General features: G+C 38.6%; 1 protein-coding gene and 1 long non-coding RNA gene across 5 annotated transcripts; one reads left to right on the top strand and one right to left on the bottom strand.

Moving 5' to 3' along the window:
• Positions 1-935: 935 nt before the first annotated feature.
• On the bottom strand, positions 936-3,666 carry LOC148113101 (uncharacterized). Its single transcript, XR_015728621.1, has 2 exons — positions 3,580-3,666; positions 936-1,094 (listed from the first exon to the last, which is right to left on the bottom strand). It is a non-coding gene; the product is annotated as an uncharacterized LOC148113101 (long non-coding RNA).
• A 172-nt stretch (positions 3,667-3,838) lies between these two features.
• CNNM1 (cyclin and CBS domain divalent metal cation transport mediator 1) lies at positions 3,839-24,945 on the top strand. 4 transcript variants are annotated; one of them, XM_034439842.2, is made up of 13 exons: positions 3,839-5,378; positions 8,570-8,713; positions 9,848-9,988; positions 12,263-12,432; positions 13,408-13,507; positions 14,381-14,428; positions 16,211-16,273; positions 18,769-18,935; positions 20,634-20,814; positions 21,043-21,186; positions 21,287-21,403; positions 21,712-21,817; positions 23,909-24,945. In XM_034439842.2, exons 1-12 carry the CDS (start codon positions 3,860-3,862, stop codon positions 21,786-21,788), a joined length of 2,871 nt encoding a protein of 956 aa, XP_034295733.2. In that variant the 5' UTR covers positions 3,839-3,859; the 3' UTR covers positions 21,789-21,817; positions 23,909-24,945. The 4 variants fall into 4 exon arrangements, with proteins under 4 accessions (XP_034295733.2, XP_034295734.2, XP_034295735.2 ...); XM_034439844.2 differs by having other exon boundaries at positions 3,860-5,210; XM_034439843.2 differs by lacking the exon at positions 16,211-16,273.
• The last annotated feature ends 621 nt before the right edge of the window (positions 24,946-25,566 follow it).

The following is a 25,566-nucleotide window of genomic DNA, read 5'->3' as shown; positions in this document are numbered from 1 at the left end:
AGATAGTGTTCATCTCATTCCATTTGGTTATAAAAGTGGCCAGAAAAGTGGTTTGCAAAGTGGTTTGCCATGAGTTGTTCTTGATTAACATTTACTATGCTCTTGCAAATAATACATTCTAATCTAAATGCTCACGAACTCACTGTCTGATAATCTATTCTAGAATTTTGCTGTTATCAGCATTAATTTAGCCAATCTATAATTACCAGGTTCCTTTTCCACTCCTCTCATTTTTAATATAGGACAGTATTCTCCCTTCTCCAATCTTCTGGCACTACATCCATCCTTCATGATTTCTAAAGATCATAGAATGGAGCTCTGAGATGACATATATTCAAAAGTGTCACATGTACAGTAATTGATTGATCCTGGAGACTGAAAGTAGACAGTTGTTCCTAATTATCTCTCGTTATCTTGGACCACCATTCTCTCTTTGTATCAGATGTTCTGCTTAGCTTCATTTAAATTCAGTTCCCCTTTGGGAAGAAGACCAAAGGAGTAGAAAATCTCTGCCCCACTCTATCATTTGTTATCATTCTACCATCATCTCAAGCAGCAGACCCATTCCTTCCTTTTTTTTCTCTCCTCAGCTAACATATCCCACAAAACTTTCTTTTTTGCATTTAGCTTCCCTTGCAAGCCTATGTTCCTTCTGTATTTTAATATTTTTGATATTATGCAGGTATTAGTTACTACTTGCTGGTAGGTATCCTTGGTAATTACATCCATCTTCCATTTCCTGTACATGTTCTTTTGAACTCTTAGGATAAATTAGAAGAAAGTACCCTTACACCTATTAAGTGCATAGACTAGAGTTTAAAATTGGAAGTTTAGAAAAATTGTATGTTTTAATGTGCAGCTTTGAAACACTATCTGATTGGGAGGGAGCTAATATACAGAGCAATCATGTCTGCAAAGCTGAAGAAATGAAACGGTTTTTTTTTTTTTTGCTGTATTTTATTGGTAGTTTGAATTAAAAGAGAGAAACCTCTCCCTCAAAATACAATTTTGCACTGTTTCTTTTCATCAAATTCTTCAAATCCTCAGGTGCTGTGTGCTACTTGCCTATATCATCTGAACTCATATACTTGAATCTGTGGGTTTAGAAATAGAGATTAAAATAAAAAGAATTAGCAACAAATGTGATTTTGACAGGCAGTCTGCACATTTTCTTAAAACCATTTAGCATTTCTTCCATTTTCTAGGCCAAAGAATTAGTAAACTATATTCTTACCATAGAAAGATTTTATATCTAGGTAGGCCTTTTGTGAAGCTACTCTAAAAGCTTCACATTCAAATATATGGACATGAAGAAAATGCCATGTGTTTTTAGAAAGTCTGAAAATTAACCCCAATTAATTTTCAATTTTTGAAAAAAAACTATGGAGAAGTGAGGATATATCGGATAAGGAGGTTATGTTTGCAAATTTTTCAAGTAGCATGAATACATGGATAAGACTTACCATTAGATTTAAATATTGGGACACCAACAGTATTTGTAATATTTGCTTTATTTTCTAATACTGTAAGTAACTAGAGAGTATTGGTAAGAAAAAAAGCTACTCTTCTGGAACAAAGATGATCCCTAATGTTGGACTGCACATGTCTTTATATAAGACATAGATATCTACATTCCAGAAGATCCTACTAAAATGTCCAAGTTTTTTCTTTATTATGCAAAATTTACCTATTGATTCTACTATGTTCCTTACATATACACATAAAGGAAGACAATGTCCAATTACATACAATTACCCAGCTTCACTCCCTGATCCAGATCTTGCTGTTATTATATATGCAGATGCAATGTTTCCTTTTTCTTTTTTCTTACCAGAGATCAGTATGAACAGCATAATGTTCTTCAACTGGCACCAATAGGACGGTATCCCTAACACAGAGTTGATTCAAGACCCCACAGCCAAAACACTGAGTTTAAAATAAATAATTTTAAAAAATATCAGGGGGGAAATATTCAACACGCTAAAAGGAGGCCCTTCAGTGTTCTAAGAAAACAAGATTGCAAAATGAAGCTATCCTTTTAAATCTTGCTCCCATCAGATAGCCATTACTCTGTTGGCTTTTTCCCCCAACCAGGCATCTTCTAATTTTGTTGGGATTACAAATTCTAGAATTTCCAGGTAGTCTTGGAATTCTAGAAGTTGAAAGCTCCCAAAAACAGGAGAATGTCAGGTTGGGAGACATTCTCAACTTTGCCACAAAGTTAAGATTCACTCATGGTAATGACCAAAATTACAATTCAGGGACAGGACACTTTCAAACAACAGGATCTGGCTATGCTTTTCATTGGTGAGCCTCAAACATTGGTCCATGGACTTTCCATCACTCATGGAGATTCACCAGGTGGCCTCCCAGTTTGTCTGCATTCACACTTCAGAACCCATCCACTGCTTCAGTCCCCATCTGAGTTGTGCACTGACAGTCAGCTGGCTCTCAAGAACAGATCACTAGCTGAAAAATAATTCGCTGAAGTGTAAGTAATAACATAAATAATAATGTAAGTACTAACAGCAAAATGACAAGTAAACAGTTTGCAAGCAGTTACTGGCTACCAGTCTGCCCGGTTGATGCTGAATGGAAGACATGCAACCTGAAAAATGCAAATAGGAAATGGAACAATGGATACCTTAAAAAAAAGTGCTGGAAATGTTTCTTAATGACAAAATTTTGTTGAAGAAAATTTTGATCATCAAGTTTGTACTTAAGAGTTGCTATTATGACATGGCGTACATAAAAAATTAAGTGTTATAAAAGCTTTAATCTGGATTAAATTTTCTGGTGCAAAATTTAGTTTTAAAAAAGAGAAAGCATATACTGTAAAAATGCAAACAGAAATGCTCCCCCAAGATGAACTTCCATATTCTTGCATTTTCCTTGTGTTTCTTTTGTGGTGTATGATTGAAGAACTTCTAAGCAACATTGTCTTGAATGATAGCAGTCCAATACACTCAATCATTATAAATTTATTATATTCTAATGCCTGTTTTCTATAGTATACATTACTGTTTTTTCATTTTCATATAGCTATTTCAAAATTAATACAAAGTACAAATATTTATACAAGTAGAAAAGAAGAAAAAAGCAAATTATTTTATTAGCTTGCCATTAAAGGAGACTAACCAGGAAGAGGAAAAAAATAACAATCCTAGTGCAATTACTATAAACATTAGGTTAATAAAAACTCATCCATCAGATCTGTTGATACAGCTAGTGCTTCATTCAGTCCTCTTATTTGGTTGCATCTTTCTGGATCTTCAGATTTGACAGTGTTATTCCAGTGTATTACGATTTCCCGCCTTTCTAATTTTATTCTCTTCTCGGTGGAAGCAAATTTTCATTAACCTCCCTCACTGCACCAGAATCCTAATGTTGCTCTACATATATCAATATTTAAAGAGTAGGAAGATCTGGCAGGTTGCCCAGACAAGCAGGTCAAGGATGCATTAAGGACTGCGCGTTTTCGCTGCACTTCACGATGCATCCCTGCAGGCTGCCTGCCTCCAATAATCACAGCTGGGCCCAGGGACCCCCGGGACCAAGGCGCAGTTAACAGAGACCCACCGATTCCGCAGGGAAATGGAAACATGGAACGTGGGTGGGCTCCACCTTGAAGAGAAGCCCAACTCTGCGACGGATAACATCCGGGGCCATCTTCGCGGCACGCTAGGCTTCATCCACCGTGCGGGTAAATGGGGCGCCCCCGACCCTCCGAGGAAAGCCAAGGGGTTGGCAGGCTCGCCCCATACACACGTGGTCCAGCGGCCGCCCCCAGCGCCTCGAGAGAGTCACGTGCGGCCGGCGCCTGCTCCTCGAAGCCCCGTCTTTCGCCTGGCTGCTGAGGATGGTGGGGCAGGCGGCAGCAGCAGCTTTGGGCCGAGGGCTGGAGCGCAGGGACGGCGGCTGCTGGGGTCGGAGCCGAGGCGCGGTTCTGCTTCTCTTCTTCTCCCTGTCGCCCAGGCCCTCTGGCGGAGCGGCGTGGCTACTGGGGCTGCGGCCAGAGGATACGGCGCCCGGGCGCGTGTGGCTCGAAGGGGGAGCGCTGCGGGCGGCTGAGGGTTCCCGCTTCTTGTTGCGCCTCTACTTCCAGCCGCCGGCCGAAGGGAGCGCCGCCTGTAACGGCAGCAGCGCGAGCGGGAAGGTCGAGCGCCGCGTCGTCTTCGTGGAGGAGCCAGCCAAGGTGGAGCGCTGCCCCGAACGCAGCGCCTGGGCCTCGGACGTGGAAGTGCTGGGCCCGCTTTTGCCCGGAGGCTCGGCCGGCTCGGCTTTAGCCGAGGTGAGAGTGAGGCAACCGCGAAAGGGTGAGCCCGGCGCCGGGCCTGAAGGGCGTCGGTTCGGGCTCTGCGCTTGGGATGGACGAGCCTGGCAACTGCACGGCGCGCCGGGGGGCTTCGTGCTGCAAGTGGAAGCGCCGCCGGCGGGCTCGACCGCGTGGCTGATCCCGTTGCCCACGGCCGGCTTGTTGCGGGCTCTGGGCGCACTAATCCTGCTAGCTCTGTCGGCGCTGTTCAGCGGCCTCCGCTTGGCCGTGCTGTCCCTCGATCCGATGGAGCTGCGGGTACTGCGCAACAGTGGCTCGGCTGCAGAGAGGGACCAGGCGCGCAAGGTGGAGGCTGCGCGCGGCCGAGGCGGAAGCGGCACTTACCTCCTGTGCACTCTGTTGCTGGGACAGGCGGGTGCCAACGCCACGCTGGCCGGCTGGTTATGCGCTGCCCTGCAAGCCAGTCACACTTCCCTGCCCGAAGAGAGCCAAGGTGTGCCGTGGCTGCCTGTGCTGCTCTGCACCAGTGTCGTCTTCCTGGGCGGTGAGGTGTTGCCCTACTCCATTTGTTCCCGCCACGGGTTAGCCATTGCTGCACACACGCTCTTTCTCACCCGCCTGCTTATGGCCGCCACCTTCCCCATATGCTATCCACTCAGCCGTTTGCTGGATTGGGCTTTGCATCAAGAGCTGAGCACCTTCTCCACAAGGGAGCGCCTGCTGGAGACCCTGCGGGCTGCTGACCCCCATGGTGATCTTGTGAGTGAGGAGCTAGCCATGGTCCAGGGTGCGCTGGAGTTACGCACCAAGGTAGTTGAGGACATCTTGACGCCTCTGAATGATTGCTTTATGTTGCACTCTGCTGCCATACTTGACTTCACTACCGTTTCTGAGATTCTTCGCTCAGGCTATACCCGCATCCCTGTATATGAAGGTGAGCGACGAGACAACATTGTCGACTTGCTGTTTGTCAAGGATTTGGCTTTCGTGGATCCTGATGACTGCACACCACTGCAGACAGTTACTCGCTTCTATCACCGCCCGCTGCACTGTGTTTTCCATGACACCCGTCTAGATACGCTGCTCGAGGAGTTCAAGAAGGGTGAGGGCCCGGGGCCCCAGCCACTCGCCTCCTGCCAGCATCACATGCCTCTCTACTCCCTGTGCACCCTGCTTGCGAGGTACCCTGGGATCCCACCGTGCCCCCTCCTGCACTGGTCTGCCCTCTTTCTGTAGCCTGGATGTTATGGCTGAATTCTTGGAACAGCACATCAATGTGTCTGTGTGTGTATATATGTGTGGGTGTGTTCCCGTTAATGCTCTATCACATATGGCTCATTGTAAATCACTGGAGTTATCCAAAAAGTTTTCCAAATAAGTTACCATATATACTAAGGAATTTTCTCCTGAAACACTAATAGCATTTTACCCAATTTGTTCCACTGTTTACATGAACTGACATGCTGTTGTCAATCTTTCTCCGTACAACTTTATGCATTTCTATTCAGTGCAGAGAAACCATGAACTGAAATTTCTTATTTCTTTACCTTCAATTCTAAAGGAGAAATTAGGCATAATTTTCCTATTACAGCAAAGTGTTAGGAATGTTGCAGGACACACTTGGTATGAACATGTGGAGCTATTATAAGTCTGATTATAATAGTTAAGTCTGATCCATACTGACTCAGAAATGCTAAAGTCCAACATAACTAGAGGATACCAGGTTGAAAAAGATTGTCCAGTGCTAACTGGCAGTAGTTCCTCAGGCAGGGCCTTAGTCTTTTCCAGTCCTATCTGGTTACTCTGCAGATCAGATCTGAGTCTTGTGCATAAAGCATGTGCTACAGCATGGAGCTTTAACTCATCTGCAAGATGAAATCTGTTATTTCTTCTCCTAATATCTGTTGTAAATCTGTAGCAAAATTATTATAGGACGATTAATGCAGTCTTTACAACTTTGATATCCTATTCAGACATGGCACTAAATGGTGTCTAATTTGTTAATATGGAGGCAAGAAAAAACAAGCAAGAAATTACAAGTAATAACTATAAAGAGAGTTTCAGCTCTTTGCAAACTCGAGTGAGGTTGTGAAGGCTGGAGTCATTCAACAAAGTACATCATATGTTATCAGTGTTAACATTTAATTTAGATTTGTAGATTTCATATACAGAACCAGTAAACTTGGGAATTCTGCATACATTGAATGGGATGGTCCTTAACTCCCATAATCCTATAGTCAGTGTAACCATCTTCTGTGCTTGCTGGTAATTGTAGGAATTAAAATCCAAAACATCTGGAGAGAATGAGATTTGGGATTGCTGATACAGGTTATATGCAAGGGCATTGCTCACCTAAATTGAGAAAGACAGGCATTTAGTCGGACAAGAATTCTCATGAGATAGGGTTGGATGAATAAATGGCAAACTCAGAATCCAGAGCTACTTCTGGGCTTCCAGACATCATTTATATAAAATCTATGGGTTTTTTTCTTTGTCAACATGATAGATTGTGGTTTTGGATTTAGTTCTGCAATTAGTGATGAAACTCATCCTGGGAAGAAGAAACGAGACATAGTTGCACTATCACAATTTACGTTACACTGTTATAGTTTGCATTCAGAAGAATCAACTTCTTTCTCAGAAAAGTATTTTGCATTTCTTGTGTCTGTGAACATATTGGATCAGAATAACTTTCAAGAGAATGGCCATTGGTGTCTCCACATATCACCATATATCCCTAACTGATACTAGTGTAATTCAGCTGAGCTGGATATGGCAGATGCCAGCAATCTAAAGCAGCTGTTCTCTTGAAAAGTGGGGTGAAAAGACATTTGGTCTTGAATTTGCCTTCTTTTGTTAATCTCCAGGGGTACACTACAGGCTCCCCCGACGCTTCTCCATTCTTCAGTAGCCATATGGCAATCCTTAAGACTCATTGATGTTGTTCGGGGTCATAAGCATTTTCAATTTTATTGTGAACCTTGTAATATCAACTACTAAAACTGAAGTAGCTGAAATACGTGGAGTTTTTGTTTTCAATCTTCCCCCAACTTCAGTTTTTCAGATACTGTCTGTGGTGTGCCTAAAAAAGTAGAAGGAACAGATACCCAAAAATTATATTTCTCTCAGAGCTATGATGGGTATGGTAGCCAGTTGTATAAGCAGAAGGAATAAGCACAAAAAGCTCGTTGTTAAGTAGCATTATGTAGAATGAGTATCTAGTAAAATCTGTATTTTAAATACCATAAAGTAGATGATCAGAATGACTAAGAAATTTAAGTGGAACAGCATCGGAGAGAAAAACAATAAATCTGCACTGTGCTTAACGTCAGAAAGTGTAAGAATTAGCGTTTTTAAAAAATTATGCAACAATGCCACTTCAAAGAGAATTATAAATGGTGATCAAAGCTACTCATGGTATTCTAAATGAGATTTAGCTAATGTTCAATCCTAGTGTATTGTGTGACTTGCTTTAATTGTGCTAATTGACTAGTGTTCAGTTTGCTTTCTCAACAAGTTATTTCACATTTAGTACATTGGCAGGATTTGCACATGATAAAAGTCAGCTATCACCATTATATAGAGAGTAGTAGAGAGAGAACCATAATAAAAAGTCAAGCTAATTTGGCTTATTTTTTTAAAATGAAAATTGAAAATCAAACCTCGGTTACCTTTGTTTCATGGTCAGGTTTTCAGATGTTTCACAGACATATTATACAGAAAGTATCGGCATCTAAGTACATCACCTTGGTTATCTAAAATGCTTGCCCTAATAGGATTTGAATATTAGCAAATATCCTGAATTTTAGGCCATTTTATAAACCTTTTGATGCTAGTTAAATTGTGGGAAGTACTGTAGAATTCATTGTTGGGGAGCATACAATCCCTGATTGGACATTTTGTGCTATCCCAAAGTAACTCCTTTGTTACTTTTTTCCTTTTTTCTCCCATCATTATAAATTCCTCCCTTCTCCAGGGCCAAAGATAACATCTCCTTCAATGTACTTCTCACTGTATGAAAAGTAGCATATATTCCTGAATTTCAAGAAGCAACTTCAAGTCTACGTTTGCATTGCTTAGATTTGGTTGCTTATGTTTCCTTCACATGGAGGAGCAGGTGGTTGGAATAACTTTGCTTTTCATTCCCATTTCAAAAGGGGCCCACTTCTTAGTGAACATTAGTCAAAGGCCCAGAATCCTCAAGTAATCCACTTCCTATCTTATTTTGGGTGCAGTGGGCATTAAACACAATATCTCCTGCATAATTTGTTTCTTCTCATTCTTTCTTTCTAGGTAAATCACACCTTGCAATCGTACAGAGAGTGAATGATGAAGGGGAAGGAGACCCTTTCTATGAAGTGATGGGAATTGTCACTCTGGAGGATGTGATTGAAGAGATAATCAAATCAGAGATTCTGGATGAGACGGATCTCTATAGTAAGTATTAGGGGACCCACTAAGAAGACCTCAAATGGTTTGGGGGATAAGTAACAACATAGGAATTATCGTTTGTTTGCTATTATTTCTAGCAATTATAAAATTCTTGCTAAAATCTCTTCATTTCCCTTTCCACAATTCTTACTTGTTGAACATAGCTTTTTCTTATTCTCCAATTAGGCCATATAGAACTTGCCAGTCTTTTCTTGTTGTGGTTTTTCTTGTGTAGTAGCAGCTTTCAGCTAGGGAATCAGGCAGCAATTGCTTTGATGACAAATCAGAATCTCATACATGCCCATCTAAATGAAATGGGATAAGTATATGTCTATCCCTGGATACTAATATTTCATTAGCACAAATGCAGATCCTTAAAATAGCATCTTCCAGAATGAGACCTTTCACTTCATCTCCTTCCTTCTCCTTTCCTGGAAGACTAATCCTTGGGCATTAATGGACTATGAAAAAATACCTTTAATTTGGATGGTAGAACTAGAATGGGAGATATTACTGTGTATGATTAAGATTGGAGACTGCAACAATCTTACTGACTTAGTTTGGTGTAGTAGTTACGGCACAAAGCTATAAACTGGGAAACTGAGTTCTACAGTCACATCAAACTGGGTGATTAATGGGCCAGTAACACTTTCTCAGCTCTACAAAGGAGGCAGTGGCAAACCATTTCCAAAACCTTGCCAAGAAAACTGCAGGGATTTCTCCACATTGTCTCCAGGAGTTAACACTGACTTGAAGGCACACACAAACAAAGAAAAGTTTAAGAAGGCATGGTATTTATTTTCTTCTTCTTAAATTGTTATCCTGTTAATCTAAGGCATAAGCTTGGTAATCCTTGAAGTGTATTACACTTCACATTTTAATTTTTGCTTAGGTATTGAAGTTTGTATTTTAATAAAGCCCCACCCAAAAAAGGAGGGGCCTGTAGCTTTGGGTTGGACAGAGTTGATAAGATTTTCAGTGCTGTAGAGAATTGCTGTGTCGCATTTAAGATAAGGGAGCTGTGTCAATGTAAGACCAGCACACTCAAAATGTTGCCATGAGGTTAGGAAGTGAGATACAATTGAGTCCTTTCTAAATTTTCAAAGGCGTAACTATATTTTTTACTTTCTTAATCCTCAGCAGATAATCAGAAAAAGGAAAGGATCCCCCATCGGGGTAGGAAACCTCATGATTTCTCCATCTTTAGGCTTTCAGATAGTGAGATGAGAGTAAAGATCTCGCCACAGCTGCTACTGGCCACTCATCGCTTCATGGCTACAGGTATCTGGCTCTTCTTAGGCTGTTTGCTGCATCTTTGATACTTATTGTTTGATACCCATGCTATTGGCAAGTATCATGAGTATCTTGGAATTATGCTTTTCTAAGAACAGAATGGCATTCATGGTTTTTTTTAAATCTTAAGATTTGTCACCCAATTCTTCTATGGTTTATGTTTTAAGCAGCCAGTTTAATTTAGAGTGGATGAGATGTGTAATGGCATCATTTTCTTTCACTACTGTCTTTCTCCATTGTGGCAAGATATGGCGACCTGAAGTCACCTCTGCAAAAGCATAGCTGACAATTATAGCAAAGGCTAAGGAGCCAGTGAATAAACTGTTTCCTTGGCACCTCTCCAATTAAGGAGATGACAGGAGATCACCCACATATTCTTTGGATGGCAGCTTCTCACAAAAAGACCACAAGACAACATTTTTTCCATGGCTTTGAGTCAGTGGTGGGTTGCCCCCGGTTCGCACCGGTTCTATAGAACCAGTAGTAAAACAGGTGGGAGGCTCCATTCACTGATCCTGACATCATCAAAATGCTTCTGCACATGCTCAGAAGAGCGCACATGAAGTGAAGCAAGCGCACGCGCCCTGTTGCAAACCGGTAGTAAAGGTAAGTAGAACCCACCCCTGGTTTGAGTGCTGGGAAATGATGGAATCAGCCGTCTTGCTTGCAACCCTAGCAAAGCCTTTTAAAGCAGGAGTCCCCAACTCCTGGTCCACAGCTTCTGGTCCGCCACCCACTATTGGGCTATGGGCCTATCAGAACTGGGCCGCAGAAGCCATGGGCATGCACACACAGCTCCATTTGTTCAAATGGAGCTTCATGCACTTGCTCTCCCATTTCTCATGTGGAACCAATCCCTCTCTCCCCTTCCCCTTCCCTGCAGGTCCATAAACCTGTAAAGCTCACTTTCTAATCATTTATTAATCATTTACAGAAATTGCTTATTCATTAGATTAAAGTTATTAGAGACCTTCAGAACAAGTTTGAAAAGTCTTTATCAAGTGCTTTTATCTTCAACTCTGGACAAAAGAACAATTAATGACAAGCTTAAGAACTTAAAGGATTTGAAATAAATAACAAAACGTTGAATAAGATTTTGATCTAAGGAAATTATAAATTGATTAAGCTCCATATAAAGATTCAGGTTTTGGAATTAGCTATAAAAATAAAACTACTTCTCATAGGAAACAGACTTATTTTGGCTATCCTGGCAAATGCAAGTCATAACAAAGATAAGTTATGATTTTAGAAACTGGACCCTAGAGCGGATTAAAGATTTTAAAGAGAATTAATGTCAGTTCATACTAGGACTTACAAAATGATACAAAGTGTTATGACATTGAAAATATTAAAGGAAATCTTTGAAGAATTGAGCCAGAAGTTAGCAACTATAATATCCACACTGCGGGTAATGATGTCTGCTTCTGTGGATATATGTTTAAACATATATTAATGAAGGAATGACAGATGTGGGGAAAAAATTATGTGACAAGACAGAAAAAGTATAGAATGGGGAACTACAAATGACAGGCCAAGAGAATAATTTGGAAGAGGATTTTACTGGATATACAAAAGAAACTTGCTGAAGTTTTGAAAATTAAAAGAAAAATACAAATGATAAACCAAGAAAATGAGCTGGAAAATATTTTCTTACTGGATCTACAAAAGAAGCTTGTTAAAACATTGAAAACATCTGTGAAAAAATCTGGGATAAAGAAGAATTGAAGAGAAAATAAATCCTGTGACAATATTTGATCGAATTAATGATTAAGACTGTTAGATGTAAAGGCTGTATAAAGTTGGTATATTTGATCAAGGTTATAAGACCTTTTTGCAATATTCTAGCAACCCTTTATGGACTTTCTGCTGATAGTAGGATTGAAAAGTTGATGTTTCCTAAATTTGCCTATAGATAAGCGATGAGATATTGGGTAAAGAGATATCTGTTTAATCTTACAGGAGGTGAAAGATATTAAATTATATGTCTGATGAAGGTTGGAAATCACTTGTTTATATATATATATATATTCTTTACTGCATTCTTCCTTTTTTCTTCATTCTTTTTTCCTGCACTGCTAATTCTTTCTTTCTATTCTCTTATTCTAAGTTTAGTTTGTATTAGTGTTACTACTACCGGTATAATTCAAATCCTTAGTATTTTTTAATTTGAAAAAAATTATCGTTCTCCGATTACCTTTCTCCTGACTTGTCCAAACACAGAAAGTATAGTTACTGCTTTTCTCCTCTTTTGTTCCTTTGCAGAGATAGAACCTTTCAAGATGCCACATCTCTCAGAGAAGATCCTGCTACGACTTCTCAAACATCCCAATGTCATCCAGGAGATGAAATTTGATCACAAAAACAAGCGAGCACCTGAACACTATCTTTACCAGCGTAACCGGCCAGTTGACTATTTTGTGCTCATTTTACAGGTTTGTCAAGATTGTGACAGAAATTTGTAACATCAGCTTTATTGTTATAGGAATTAGTCTTTTAATTAGTCTTTTGGTTAATTAGTCTTTTAAAAAACTGGGAAATAAATGTGTATATAAATATGAAATCTTTGTACCAAAAATAGGAAAGGACATGTTCCAAGGATTTGTTTTAGATATTTCTGAATGGCTACAGATAACACATCAGTTCTGATCATGAGAAAATCTTTCTACAAATTACAGGTTCACTCAAGTAACTTGTACAGGTCTTATTAGAGAATAAAGAATAAGTAGTTCGCCTGCAAATAAAAATCCAGATCTGAGTTTCAGTTTTACATACAGAGTATTTTTTTTCAAGCTTTAAAATAAAGGAGAACAATTCAGAAGAGAAAAATAATTTTTAGAAATTTGTCTTGAAGTGACTAAGTTTTATCCAAATAAGTTTGAAAATATGTTTTCTTCTATCATGGGGGCACATTATTCATATTTTTTTTTAATTTAAATATTATCCAACTAGTCATGTAAATTTAAAGAGTTACTACAGTCCCATGAATTTGGAACTGGGGCTGAAAGATTATGTTTTAATTTGACTGGTATTGACACGTATATGGTTCCCTAATAAATTTCCTTAGGATTGGTTAACCTTGCTCATTTTTTCTTAGGATCTTCAGTTCTACTATCCTTCCCTTTGATATTTCCATAGCTGCTATATTATTGAGTACTTCAAGATATCTTTTCTGATGTTCCACAGTTATTTTGATTCATATTTCTGTTTTTTTTTTCCTTTTATAAAGGAACACCTACAAATATTTGTGAATGAATTGGCTTGTTCTTACCTGAAATCATTTTCTTGGGTTACATTATGTATATTTTCCCTTTTTTCAATGAGTGATCAGATATCATGAAAGAGAAATGACTGGTGCAGCTGGATTACATGCCTTTGTTTTGTTTGTTTTGTTTTGTTTTGTTTTATAGGGAAAAGTGGAGGTAGAAGTGGGAAAAGAAGGATTGCGATTTGAAAATGGCGCTTTCACATACTATGGTGTCCCAGCAATCATGACTGTCATCTGTTCAGGTAGAAATCTAAAATTAAGCACAGAACAGGATGATAGAAGTCACAGAAACAGAACCTAGAATGTTCAGAATAAATGAGCATAAATATGTAATATACAGGAACTTGAAAATTTATTCTGATTTTCACTTAAGCATTTAGGCAAATATAAGGTAAATAAGAAAAAGGCAAAAGAAGACAGACTCCATAATGTAGGGGAGGGCTGGAAAAAAAACTATGTAGCATAACGTCTGCTGGCTGAAGAATTACTCCAGACTTTGCATGATGCAATATGAGTTCCAAAAGTGGTAGTAGACCCTGGGCCTGGATCAGGAGAAAGTATAGAAGTTTTTAAGGAGTGAAATGTGTACCTTAGGAATCTGCAAGGCCTAACACTTTTCAAACTCTCATAAATTGAAAAAAGTACCTAGTGTTTTGATCCCATCTGCAAAATGAATACTGGTAAGTTGCATGTGATTTCAGGACTATTCTTTTTCCAGCCCTCACTTGTTTTGTTTCTATCCCTTCTCCTGAGCTTTTGGAAGGAGTCACAGACACATTGATAAAATGATAAGGCTAAAATATTTTTAAGTAGAACGCCTTCATTTCATATTACACAAAATTGCAGTATTGCAACATTAACAGAAAATCATATGTTGGGAAGGAAGAGATTTATAAAGCAATTTTCTTTTCCTTACAAGCAGGCAGGTCTTGAAAAAACAAATAATAATAATAATATTTGAGCCATTCATTTGAGCCTGATCCAGGCAAGCAACAGTTGATATTAACCTTCTGCCTCTATATGCCTGAAAATGTGTCTTTTCCCTGTTCAGAGCAGGGATGATACAATAAAGGTCTGATTGGGGATTCACCTTCCATTTCTCCCTGTCTTTTCAGATAATGATGGGCGTAAAATGAGCAGCCTGGCTGGATCATCTTTCCTGTGTATGTACCTCCTACTTGACTTGTTTTTTAATATGGTGATAAGGATTTTTACTAAGCATTGCCAGCTCTACCAGAAAAGTTAAATAAAGTCCACTGTTTCTTGACACCCCAATCCTCCTACAACAGAATTATGAATCAGGATGGGGTGGGTCAGCTACAGTAGATAGTCTTATCATATAGTTTTGCTACATAAAACTTCTTTAATATATAATCTGATATGCATGTTTTAGAGCAACAGTTCTGATGATATAGTTGATAGAACTGTAGATTTTGGTTAAGCCAAGGCTATTTTTAAGATTCGTTTACTACACAAAAAATACCTGGTCTTGTTTGCAAAATATCCTAAACCCGAAACAAACCATGACTCAGTGTAATATGGAGCCAAGTGTGTTAGTTAACTCATGCTGAGAGTTGTGAAGTTCTCAGTTTAAGGTTATATAAACACAAAGATGATCTGCCTTAGTACTCTATTCTGAACCAGTTCCACAGTAAAGTATTGGTCCACTTCAGAGCAACTCATGGCATGCACCCAATAGAAAAGATTTGAGCATCTCAGGGGCAGTGGGAAATAGGAAGGGAGTCACAGCAGGATGAGGAATGAAGAAATCATGGAGATATCATAAACCATCCCAGAGAAAAAGGGCTACAGATAAATATTTGCAAATACCCTGTTCTGCTACTAACATAGTCCATTTGATATTCATTTTATTGGTGAGATATTTAAATATGTTGATCACCAACTTGGTTCTTTCCAGACCTGCTGGACTTCTTCATTATAAATCAGCATAGTTAATTTATAGTAAATGAAGCTGGTGTAATGTATTTTTTCTTTCCTATTCCTTTTCTGTAATGAACAAATTAAGTGCAACCGTATAAAAACCTAACCTTCAGTTGACTGACCAATTGTATATTAATATATCTACCACAGGTATCCATAGATTTCTGCAGTCAGTTTTAGCTAACAGCAGCATCTATTGTAGCTACATGTCTTTGCTGGTTTCATTTTCTTCTCTACTTTTCATTATCTCTTACTGGGGGTTCAATATACATTTTTTAAAAAGCTCATCCCACCATCCTTGACTTACTTAGTTGCTTCTGCTGGCCCCATTTCTTTGTTTTCTTACCAATAATTTTCCCTCCCTCTCAGCCTTAGTGCTCAATCCAAAGCAGAAAAAGAAGAGCATAATTTGTGCCAGACATATTGTAAATGTGCATTTTTGCATTATTTTCCTTGCCTTTGAAAGCTAGAGCTGGCCCTGCATAAACTATTCTGAATAGTAATACAATCAAATAAATGTGCACTCAGTGCAGTTCAGGTAAGTCTTTAAAAATAAGGCAACTTCTAAAGCTTGGGTCTATTGAATATTTTAAAACTAATTTGGTGTTTAGCTATCTGCATTCCATTGTCTGTGTTCTTGGTGCCATCAAATGGTGATTTGTGGAATTGCATCATGGATCTATAAATGCTCATGAAGTATTTATTAAATCCACTGTTTTTAATTTCTGTGAGTCTCAATGTAGTGATGTGAAGTGAAATGCAATATCCAGGATATAATGCCAGGCAGCCTGCAGAGGAACTTTTTTTTTCAAAACTTACATTCTGTTTACTTCTCCTCGTCCAAGTTATCTAGAAAAAAAACTAAATTTTACAAAATGAAAAGAGCGTAGGTAATGTTCATAGCTCTAACCTGTCCATGATGCTGAGTAGCTCACTCTAAAGTTTCCTTGCTCCTTTTCCCTTTTCTCCTGGTTTTTGTCTCCTGATCCTTGTCTTCTCTCTAGTGCCTGTTTCTGTGTCTCGTACCTTTGCCTTCAGCCGAGGGGAATCTTTGGCTGGGTCCCCAGGTAATAATATACAGTACATGTCACCCAGAAAGAACCCCTGTTTGCTGCCTTATAATTCGGGGGGGGGAAGTGTCCTTCTCTGACTCTTTTCTCCTATGAAAGATACAGGCTTAGAATATCCTGCATGCTTGCAAAACAAATCACTGTGAACCTGTGTGCATGTATTCTGTTTGTCTACTGAATCTGTTTTGCCCATGATGAGCAATATTTTGTGTCCAGACCCATGCATATTATTACAACAATGACTATTTTTCTCATGCTATTGTCATATAAGGAGAGAAGCATTTCTTAAAAGATTATTTTTTAATAAAAGAAGAAGCTAGTATAGTCCAAAGCAAAGGATTAATTTATCATTGTGGTTATTTACAAAAACATGCTTGGGGCCCTTACAAAGGACTCATTGACTTTATAAAGAATAATTTGGAGGCTGGCTTGTTTTACAGGAAATGGGCATTCTGGGATTGCTGTGCCATGACAACCACTTTTTGAAAATTGACACTACATAATCTCAATGGTTTAAATATTGCCTAACCCTTTCCACCCTAGGAAATGTGTTACTCAAAAGTACTGGTATATTCCAGTCATCCGATTCAAGTGAGGAAAAAGATATTAAAGAAGGCTGAAACTCTTTAGTTGCAGCTATGGTTCACTGCTGCAGCCATACATGCTTCTGGTTGATAATAGAAACATATTCTCACTGGTGTGCAGGAGAGTCTTACTTAAGAGAGATCTTCTTAATAAAGCAGCCAAGTGGCAATAATTGAAGGGGGGAAAGAATAATGATAATACAGGGGAAAAAATCTACGGTATATAAGCATTCACTCAAACACCTATGTAATTCAGATCATTAAAAGGGAAAGAATTAAGATTGTGTGGAAGGTATACTTTTAAGTTAAACCTCTTGAAGTACTCTTAAGCCTCTTGAAGTAATCACAGTTTATAAAGTCTTGTGCCATAAGAAGTTTATTCACAATTCTCTCCTATGCAGGTCCACTCAAAAATACATCCTGTTGTGGTCAGTAGACTGTCTTTAATTTAAAAAACACTGATTATATTCAGACATCAAGTTAAGGAAATGTGAAATTCAGAATTCTAATTTAAATAGTCAAGGCTCTATGCCTATATAAAGTTTCCAGCTGTAAGTTCTTCTTGGAATGGGTCTTTACTTTGGGAAGACATGGAGTGCCGTAGGTTTCTGTAGTAGTTTTTCCTGAATAGGGATCCTAAAATGAAAAACAAAAATTAAAAAGGAGAGTGGAGGACAAGAGAATTTAAATTTGGCACTAGAAAGATAAAGATACTCAAAAGATTCCTCTGTTAGGTATAGATACGCCATGGAGAGGAACCAGCTACTTCCATTTCTGGAAGAAGATTCAGTATAAAAGGCAGCAGCATAAAAGCTGATTCCCTCCACCTCAGCCCAGGCATTCTAGTAGAAGCAGTTGAAATGCAGTTTTACATTTCACTGAGGTATTAAACCAAGAAGATTTTTACAGGAATATATTTTTGTTTTCCTTTTTAAAAAATCTGGTACTTTTCTTTTTCAATTGTGCTTTTAGGCTGCAATCATCTTGGCCTTGCAAGCCCTGATTATTATTACAAAGTTCCTGTTCTGTGAGCCTGAACAGAAAGCACAACATGTAGGAACCAGGAAACATACTGTAACATTTTGTACTGTAACAATTGGAAAAAGAGAGAGAGAAGAGATCAATTACAAGATGGAAAAGGAAACTTACAGTTCCAAAATGAGATTAAAAACAAAATAATTCAGGAATACTACGAAAAGTTATATGACAAAGAAAAAATCCCAGAGGAAAGGATAATGTAATACCTGGAAAAAGCCAAATTACTGAAAGTGACTGAAAATATTAAAAATATGTTAAAAGAAAAAATAACAATGATGGAGCTGACAGAGGCGATAAAGAGACAAGACAAAAAAACAAAACTCAGGACCAGATGGACTACCAGCTGAAGTATATAAACAATTACAGGATATGCTGACTTTGTCAATGTTAAAGGTTTACTATGAGGTTTTGTTAGAAGCTAAGATACTAAACACCTAAATAGATGCTAATATCACTTTAACTCTGAAAGAAGACTCAGACTTGACATAGATAAATAACTATAGGTCTATATGATTACTAAATGCAGATTATAACATTTTTGCGTTAATAATGGCAGAAAGATTAAAAAGAATTCTGAATGAATTTATCCACCCGGATAAAAATGGGATCCTTCCAAAAAGACAAGTCAAAAACATTTTGTTGTGGAGATTTCTAAAAGAACAATTCAACACATAAACATTCAGATTTTGGGGAGGAAGCTAATGCAAAATGAAAAGCCAATTGTTGTTATGGGTGGAGTTCATTCCAGATAAATTGTCAATGTTAAGAACAATTAAGAGAAACTTAAGCAGTTCTTCCCCTTAGCTCATAGAAGCCAAATTTTAGGCATTGTGTTTTTTCTGTTGTTCATCACTACTTCTTTATTTCTAGTGAATCAATCCCCATCCCGTTGCAGTGGATTAAACCGCTCTGAGTCTCCAATTCGAGAACGTAATGACTATGGAGGCAGCAGCACCCAACTTCATAGTGGCAGCAACAACAACATATACACTCCAGATTACTCTGTTCATATTCTCTGTGATGTACAGTTTGTCAAGGTATCTGCTGGACTGAGTGATTGAAAGAAGTGCCCTCCTTATTGTTCTTTTATGCCATGGATTATGAATAGCCTCATGCCAGGATTGCTCCATGTATCATGTCCAAGAAAATGTCTATACAAGATTGCACTTCATGTGAAAATAGGTTTGTTAACTGCATAATTAATTAGCAAGCATGCTGGACATAACACAGGGATAATGTGAATCTGGTGAACTTACTAACTTGAGTTAGAAGTGAAGAGACAAAACAAAATTGAGTGATAAAGGAAAAATGGGTGGGAGAATGTTAAATCAGTAGAATAGCACATATAATTTTGCTTCCAGCAAGCTTTTAGAAGAGTCAAGGCATCCTTGTAAACTTTTGGCTTCTGATGAATACAGATGTGTAGCCTAAAAATTGTGGAAAGTGTAGTTGTTGGGAACATGCAGTTTTACTCATTACTGCCAGCTGTGCTATAAATTTACTTGGCTAACCTCTACCAAATCACTAAACATAGATGTCATGGCATAATGGCCAGCACATGATAAGAATTCTCACTTCTTATTTTACAAATAACATTTTATTTTTAAGAAAAGTGTTCTGTAACAGTATAGCATTTCAACACCAATACAATTAACTCTCTTTTTCTATCCGACATTATATAGCATGTATACATTTCTTTCTTTACTCCCTTGCCTTTTAAACAACAGCAAAAATGAGCTCCTTCCAAATAATGAAAGGTATAATGATTTCAGGTTGGGTTGGACCTGGTATGCAACAACCTTGGAATAAACCTCCATTCGTTAAGGATTTTGATTACTCTGCTTAAATTCTGTGAGAAAAAAGACAAAAACAATGTGATGAATGCAACTTTGAAAGCAAATATGTTGAGGAAAGTCATATTCCTATGGAGCAGAATAGTAAACCATAAATAATGCTGCAGGGAAGAAGGGGAGGGGAGACCAATGTGTAGAGGCTGTAATGGTTAAGATACTGGGCTAGAAACCAGGAGATTGTGAGCTCTAGTCTCACCTTAGCCACAAAGTCTAACTGGGTGACCTTGCGCCAGTCATTCTCTCTCAGCTCTAGGAAGGAAGCAATGGCAATCCACTTCTGAAAAGTATACCAAGAAAACAGCAGGTGCTAGTCCAGGCAGGAGTCAAAAACTGACTTGAGGGCACCCCCACCCTCCCGCTGAAAAGTGTAATACAAATGATGAAATAAGAGGGCAGCTCTTCACAGATGAGAACTGCACAGAGTTGAGGTGAAAAAGAATCAAGAGTTGGGAAGATGAGACAAAGGAATTTATTTAAGGCCTGATTTGTAGAAAATAGAAAATATAAAAACAAAAATTCTGAAGAGACAGGCTTCTCTTCCCCGCCCCCCCGCCCCCCAAAAAAATCTGAAGAGACAGGCTTCTGATGGAAACAGTGTTGTGTAATTTTACAGCAATTTCCTAGTCAATGAAAAAGAAAAGGGAGATGTGTGAAGTGAAAAAGCCCTTGCACTCAGATGTAAAGTGGTGGGGTTGTATATGGTAGCAGAACATCTCTCCCAATCTGTTGCCTACAGCCCTCGAGGTTTGTTGGGCATACAACACCCTTCAATGGCACCAAATTGGGGAAAATACACAGAAATATAATAGAAGTTAGAAACACTGGAGAAATGAATTTGCAGAACTAGATAGTTATCTGGCAATTCCTCTGTTTGATTCCTAGATTACTCGGCAACAGTATCAGAATGCACTGGCTGCCAGCCGCATGGATAGCTCTCCCCAGACCCCTGACATGGATGTTTTCAATGATGGTGATTCCACAAAGGCTCCCACAGTCAGAGGCACCCCGCAGACACCCAAGGATGATCCTGCTATCCTCTTGAATGAGAGAAGTAGCATTGTTGGTAGGTGTACCACCAAATAATGTTCCTATAGAGTGACTTGGTAAAAAGACGCCTGTGGGAGCCTTATTGTGAAAAATTATTTTCATTCTCTGTTTTAAATTTATATCCGTCCTAATCAGCCAAGCTTGAAAAAGTTAAATCAACTATTTTATTATAATATCCTGTGACTGTACCCAGATTTGTATCTTCTCATGATATATTTATGATGAGAGATGTGTGTCCCAACAGGTGCTGCTGAGGTCTCTTTATATCATGCAGCCAGCAAGTCAGAAGGGAATATAAAGAGCCCTACAGACTCTTTGTTCCTGCACATGGAGGGGATCCCCCACAACCAGGAGGAGTTGACAGGCCACCCAGAAATCAGCATACAGAGTGAGTATTTAAGAGCATGTAATAGCATGGCAGGAAGAAGGTAATGAGCTGTGAGGAAAGGAGGAATCCCAGCCTTATTTTGATTATTGTTGCCTTGCAGAAAATGAAGACTATATTGTCAGGCTGGAACCTGAGTCCTCAAACAGGGAAATGGAGCTCAGCACATCTCCAGGTGCTCCTCAGGAGCCCCTAGGAAAGAAGCTACTTTGGACACTTAGTAAGTCATATCAATACCTGGGGGAGGCATTTGTTCATATAAAATTCATGGCATATCAAATGTAGTTTTGGTTGCTCAAGTACAGTCACTGCCCTCCCCCACCTCACTCCATTTATTGTTGATGTTATGGCACAAGTATCTAGGATATACCAGCCAGCATGTTACTTACAACCCCTGAGCTTAAAGAGGCTTAAGTAACTAGTGGGATACCTGGAAAGTGTCCTTTTTTAGAGCTATTAGTTTTGAGGTAGAGTTCCCCCCCACCCCAATAGTGATTATCAACTTTGATACTGCTCTTGATACTGCAGGTGGGAGGAGAAAACCTTCGGCAGACGGTGAGAAAAGTTCAGATGATAATACTAACTTCACATCGCTTATCACATGAGTGGCAACATGGCTCTGCCTTTCTCACAGGTTGGTACTATATGATGCCCTATTCTTGGCAGTACTGATTACTTCCTAAGTCACTCACTCTGAATATTTTAGAATAATGTGGCTAATCATAATGAAACAAACCAACTTGGAGAGAAATATACTTATATTTGTTTTTATTTATTTTCAAATAGCACATAAAGATTCTGTTTTTAGCCAGGCCCATAATAGACTCTCAAATCACATTTATCCGATAAAATTGTCCACACACTAAATAATTGCTAGTCCAATGTGTTGTATGAACCAGAAACTTGTCAGTTAAATATCAGGAGAGAGACCAGTTTGAAATTATATTTGAATTTTTTCATAGCTCTTCCCCTGACTATTTCATGTGGACCTATAATAATATCACCTCTGACTAGTGGCCTTGCATGGCTCAGTTAGTCCATCAAGGAAACAAGGAAGCAAAAGTCAAAAACATGGGGTCAAAACATCAAACTGATAGGAGGGAAGTTCAAAAGTAACGTTAGATAGTATTACTACACAGAAAGAGTAGTCGAAGCTTGGAACCAACTTCCAGTGCAGGTAGTAGATCAATCATCAGTAACTGAGTTTAAACATGCTTATGATAAACACATGTCTATCAACAAACAAAAATTACAATTAATAAAATTTAAAACAATAAATGAAAATAAAATTAATTAAAAATAATAAATAAATTAAAAAACCAAAAGCAAACAAAATCTCAAAGGGCAGATGGATATATGGGTCTTTTTCTATGTTTCTATAAATTGTACGAAGTGTTTGATTATAAAACTCATTGCTAAGGCTTGACAGTCATACTCACCTCCTAAACATTCCAGCATCCAAGCAATGCCTCTGCTGACTCCCTAGCCAAAATGGAAGGCCTCATTGATGTAGTAAAGCTTTAACAGTATTTTTCTGGCCCAGGCTATGGCATGCAAGGCAGGAAAAGGTCAGAAACCCCCTTATTCCTCAAGCTGGCTACCCTTGACTCAGCATAATTACATGCTGCTAGATCAGACAGTAAGGAACTATGACTGGGTTAAGCAAGTTGTGCAGTATCTCCAAACTGATCCAAATTGTAGACTGCTAGTGGCGCACTAAGGTCCACAAGGTTGTCCATCACGTTTCCCAATGTATTCTAGCCAGTTCCCACTTCCTCACACTCACTATCTGTCTAGTCAGTCGGCCATATCACAGCCAGCATCAGTGCATACCATGACTCTTATGTTCAGCACCATTGAGCTTGTTGACAAAATGGATGAGTGGCTGAACATTACTTTGTTGAAGTTTACAAATGATACAAGAAGTAACAATATGTATACTAAGACAGTAATGAACAAGTTTGATCCATCTGGAAAGGCACATTGCTCTACTAAATGGAACTACAATCTTGTACAAGCAACCCACTAAGAAAAGCGCAAATAGGGAATACAACAATGAATATCTAACAACGATATTTCACTGTGTTTAGTCCCATAGGAACCAGAAAACTAGTTTCCAGAAATTTCTATTGAACATCTAGTGCTAAGATGTTATGACCTGGGGTACATTAAATAATTCCCGCAGTAATTGCTTAATTCTTAATTCCTATTTTTTGCTACAAATGTTACTTTAAAATGGTCTGTAAACATAAAGGAGATGAGAAGGCATATAGAATGGATTTATAATCATTATATTGATTACAAAAAATGTGAACTTGCAAGCATTTTAAGATGAAAGTGTTGAGAGGCATGATCCTCCCATTTTCTATTTATTTAGTGATTCAAGTTTACACAGATGTAAACATAGGGTTTTTTCCCCCCAACACTTGATATTTTTCTTTCAACCTTCTGTAAACTTCCTGTCCTAAGGGCCGTTTGTGCTGCTAAAAATGGTTCTTGTGCATGCTTAGTCTAATGTAAGAAATCATAATCATATTTTGGGAGGTGACTATTAAGAGGAACAATATGCATCATAGTTGAGCCAAAAGGGCCCTAGATTTTCTCCCGTGGTATGTAGGAAGATACCAGTTCTGTTCTGGCTAGTAAATCAAAGTTGTGTGAATTAGAGCAGGAAAAACAAAGGTTTTTGTAAACTTAAAAGTCTAACGGTTGTCTTCTTTCCCAGGTCTGCAGCATGACAGCCGACTGTGACCAGATTCATGTGTATGTGACAGCACCTGCTTCTCCAACATTAACCACCCCTTACCTTTAGGGTTAAAGAGACCACAGCCATTTAAGCTTCAGAAGTGGCATCAGCAAATATGAGCTGAGAAAGTCTCAGGAAAAAGTGGAAATGAAAACTGTATATTGGTGGAGTGTAAAGATTCCTTTAGGTAGCTTAGCAGGGCAGTGTCCTCACCATCTCAAGAGTTACTATACTATATGCCACTCCTTTAGTGTAGTCCAGGAGAAGATATGAGTGCATGTATATGCAACAACATCGCACCATATACTCACAGTTCATCTGCATCTGTGCATTATCCAAATCAGCCCTAGACATATTGGTACTGATAAACAGCACCAGCAGGGTTTAGGCTGATGGTATGAAGTGCAGATCATGGTACAAATCACCTTGTCATTTGTAACCTGTGAATAAATGGGCTTTTGACCCAGATATTCTGACTTAAAATCAATTGACAAGAAAAGAAGAATTGATATAAGATCTCTGGAAGAAATAATATACACTTGTTTTAAATTTAATTCCTTTGATGTATAGCTTAAACACATACAGGAGAGATGGAGAGAGGGAAAGATAAAGAAAAAATGTATTCAAATTTTAGTAGAGATGCCTCCAAAATGTGACCTTTATGCATCTTCTTGATCAGGCTCAAAATTGAGATCATTGAATGCTTAAAAATTGTTTTGAAATCCATTTTTCCAGCTGTTTAGCTGGTAAAGATCCAAAAGTGGCATAACCAACATTTCATGGACAGACACATCTAACAGTGGCAGGTCCACAGAGGTATTTCTGAACAGTCACTTACTGGGATTTTATTGTTCTTCAAGTAAGGGAGAGGCAGTATTTGCATGTGAAGTAAAAAGAAAAGATTTATTCTGTCTCTATGGGATACCATTGCTTCTGTTTATTTTTTTAAAGAGTTTTCTGCTTTCCTATAATTTAAACTTGCTGAATTAAAAATAAATTATATCAAAATAAGTTCATGTAGGATTGTAGCACTAAGGTTCTTTCCTTAATATTGTGATTTTTCATTATCTGAAATCTTATTTGCCATCTCAAAAGCTCAACCACTTTCCAGTGCATCCGTGCAACTTGGCTCTAACAATGATATAATTTCTCATTCTGCATAATTTAAAATTGGACGTTGGCGAGAATCTGGACAGGTTTATTAGATGTATTAATCCATTTCAAGACGATCTTTCAAAAATGTGTTTAACTGTGGGGACATAGTGGAAACTAACAGAAAAAGCATATTTAGTTTCACACACTAAAGAGGAAACAAACCACTTTGTATTGTACTGTATTATAAAAATCTGGACAACCATTTGATGGCAGCAAAGAGATTGTTCTTTGCTGCTCTGTAGTGTTCATCTGGGGTTTTGTACCCCAAATCTGGTACCACTACATTATAATTTAGTGTGATTATGATGTGAAAAGAATGACTTTAGACATAACAGGATGGTGGCAGCCCTACAGACACCATGGAAGAGTAAGCCTGATAAAATAGTGGATAGCCACCTTGCACCAAGTCAGGCTTCCTTACAGAAAATACATTTCAGGTAAATCAAGATATGTTTGGGTATAGAGCCTTGTGGGCTCTAAGG

This window comes from Pantherophis guttatus, chromosome 6 (assembly GCF_059756535.1).
Source record: "Pantherophis guttatus breed Tessera chromosome 6, ASM5975653v1, whole genome shotgun sequence".
Taxonomy (NCBI): domain Eukaryota; kingdom Metazoa; phylum Chordata; class Lepidosauria; order Squamata; family Colubridae; genus Pantherophis; species Pantherophis guttatus.
This window is presented reverse-complemented; position numbering and strand designations above follow the sequence as displayed.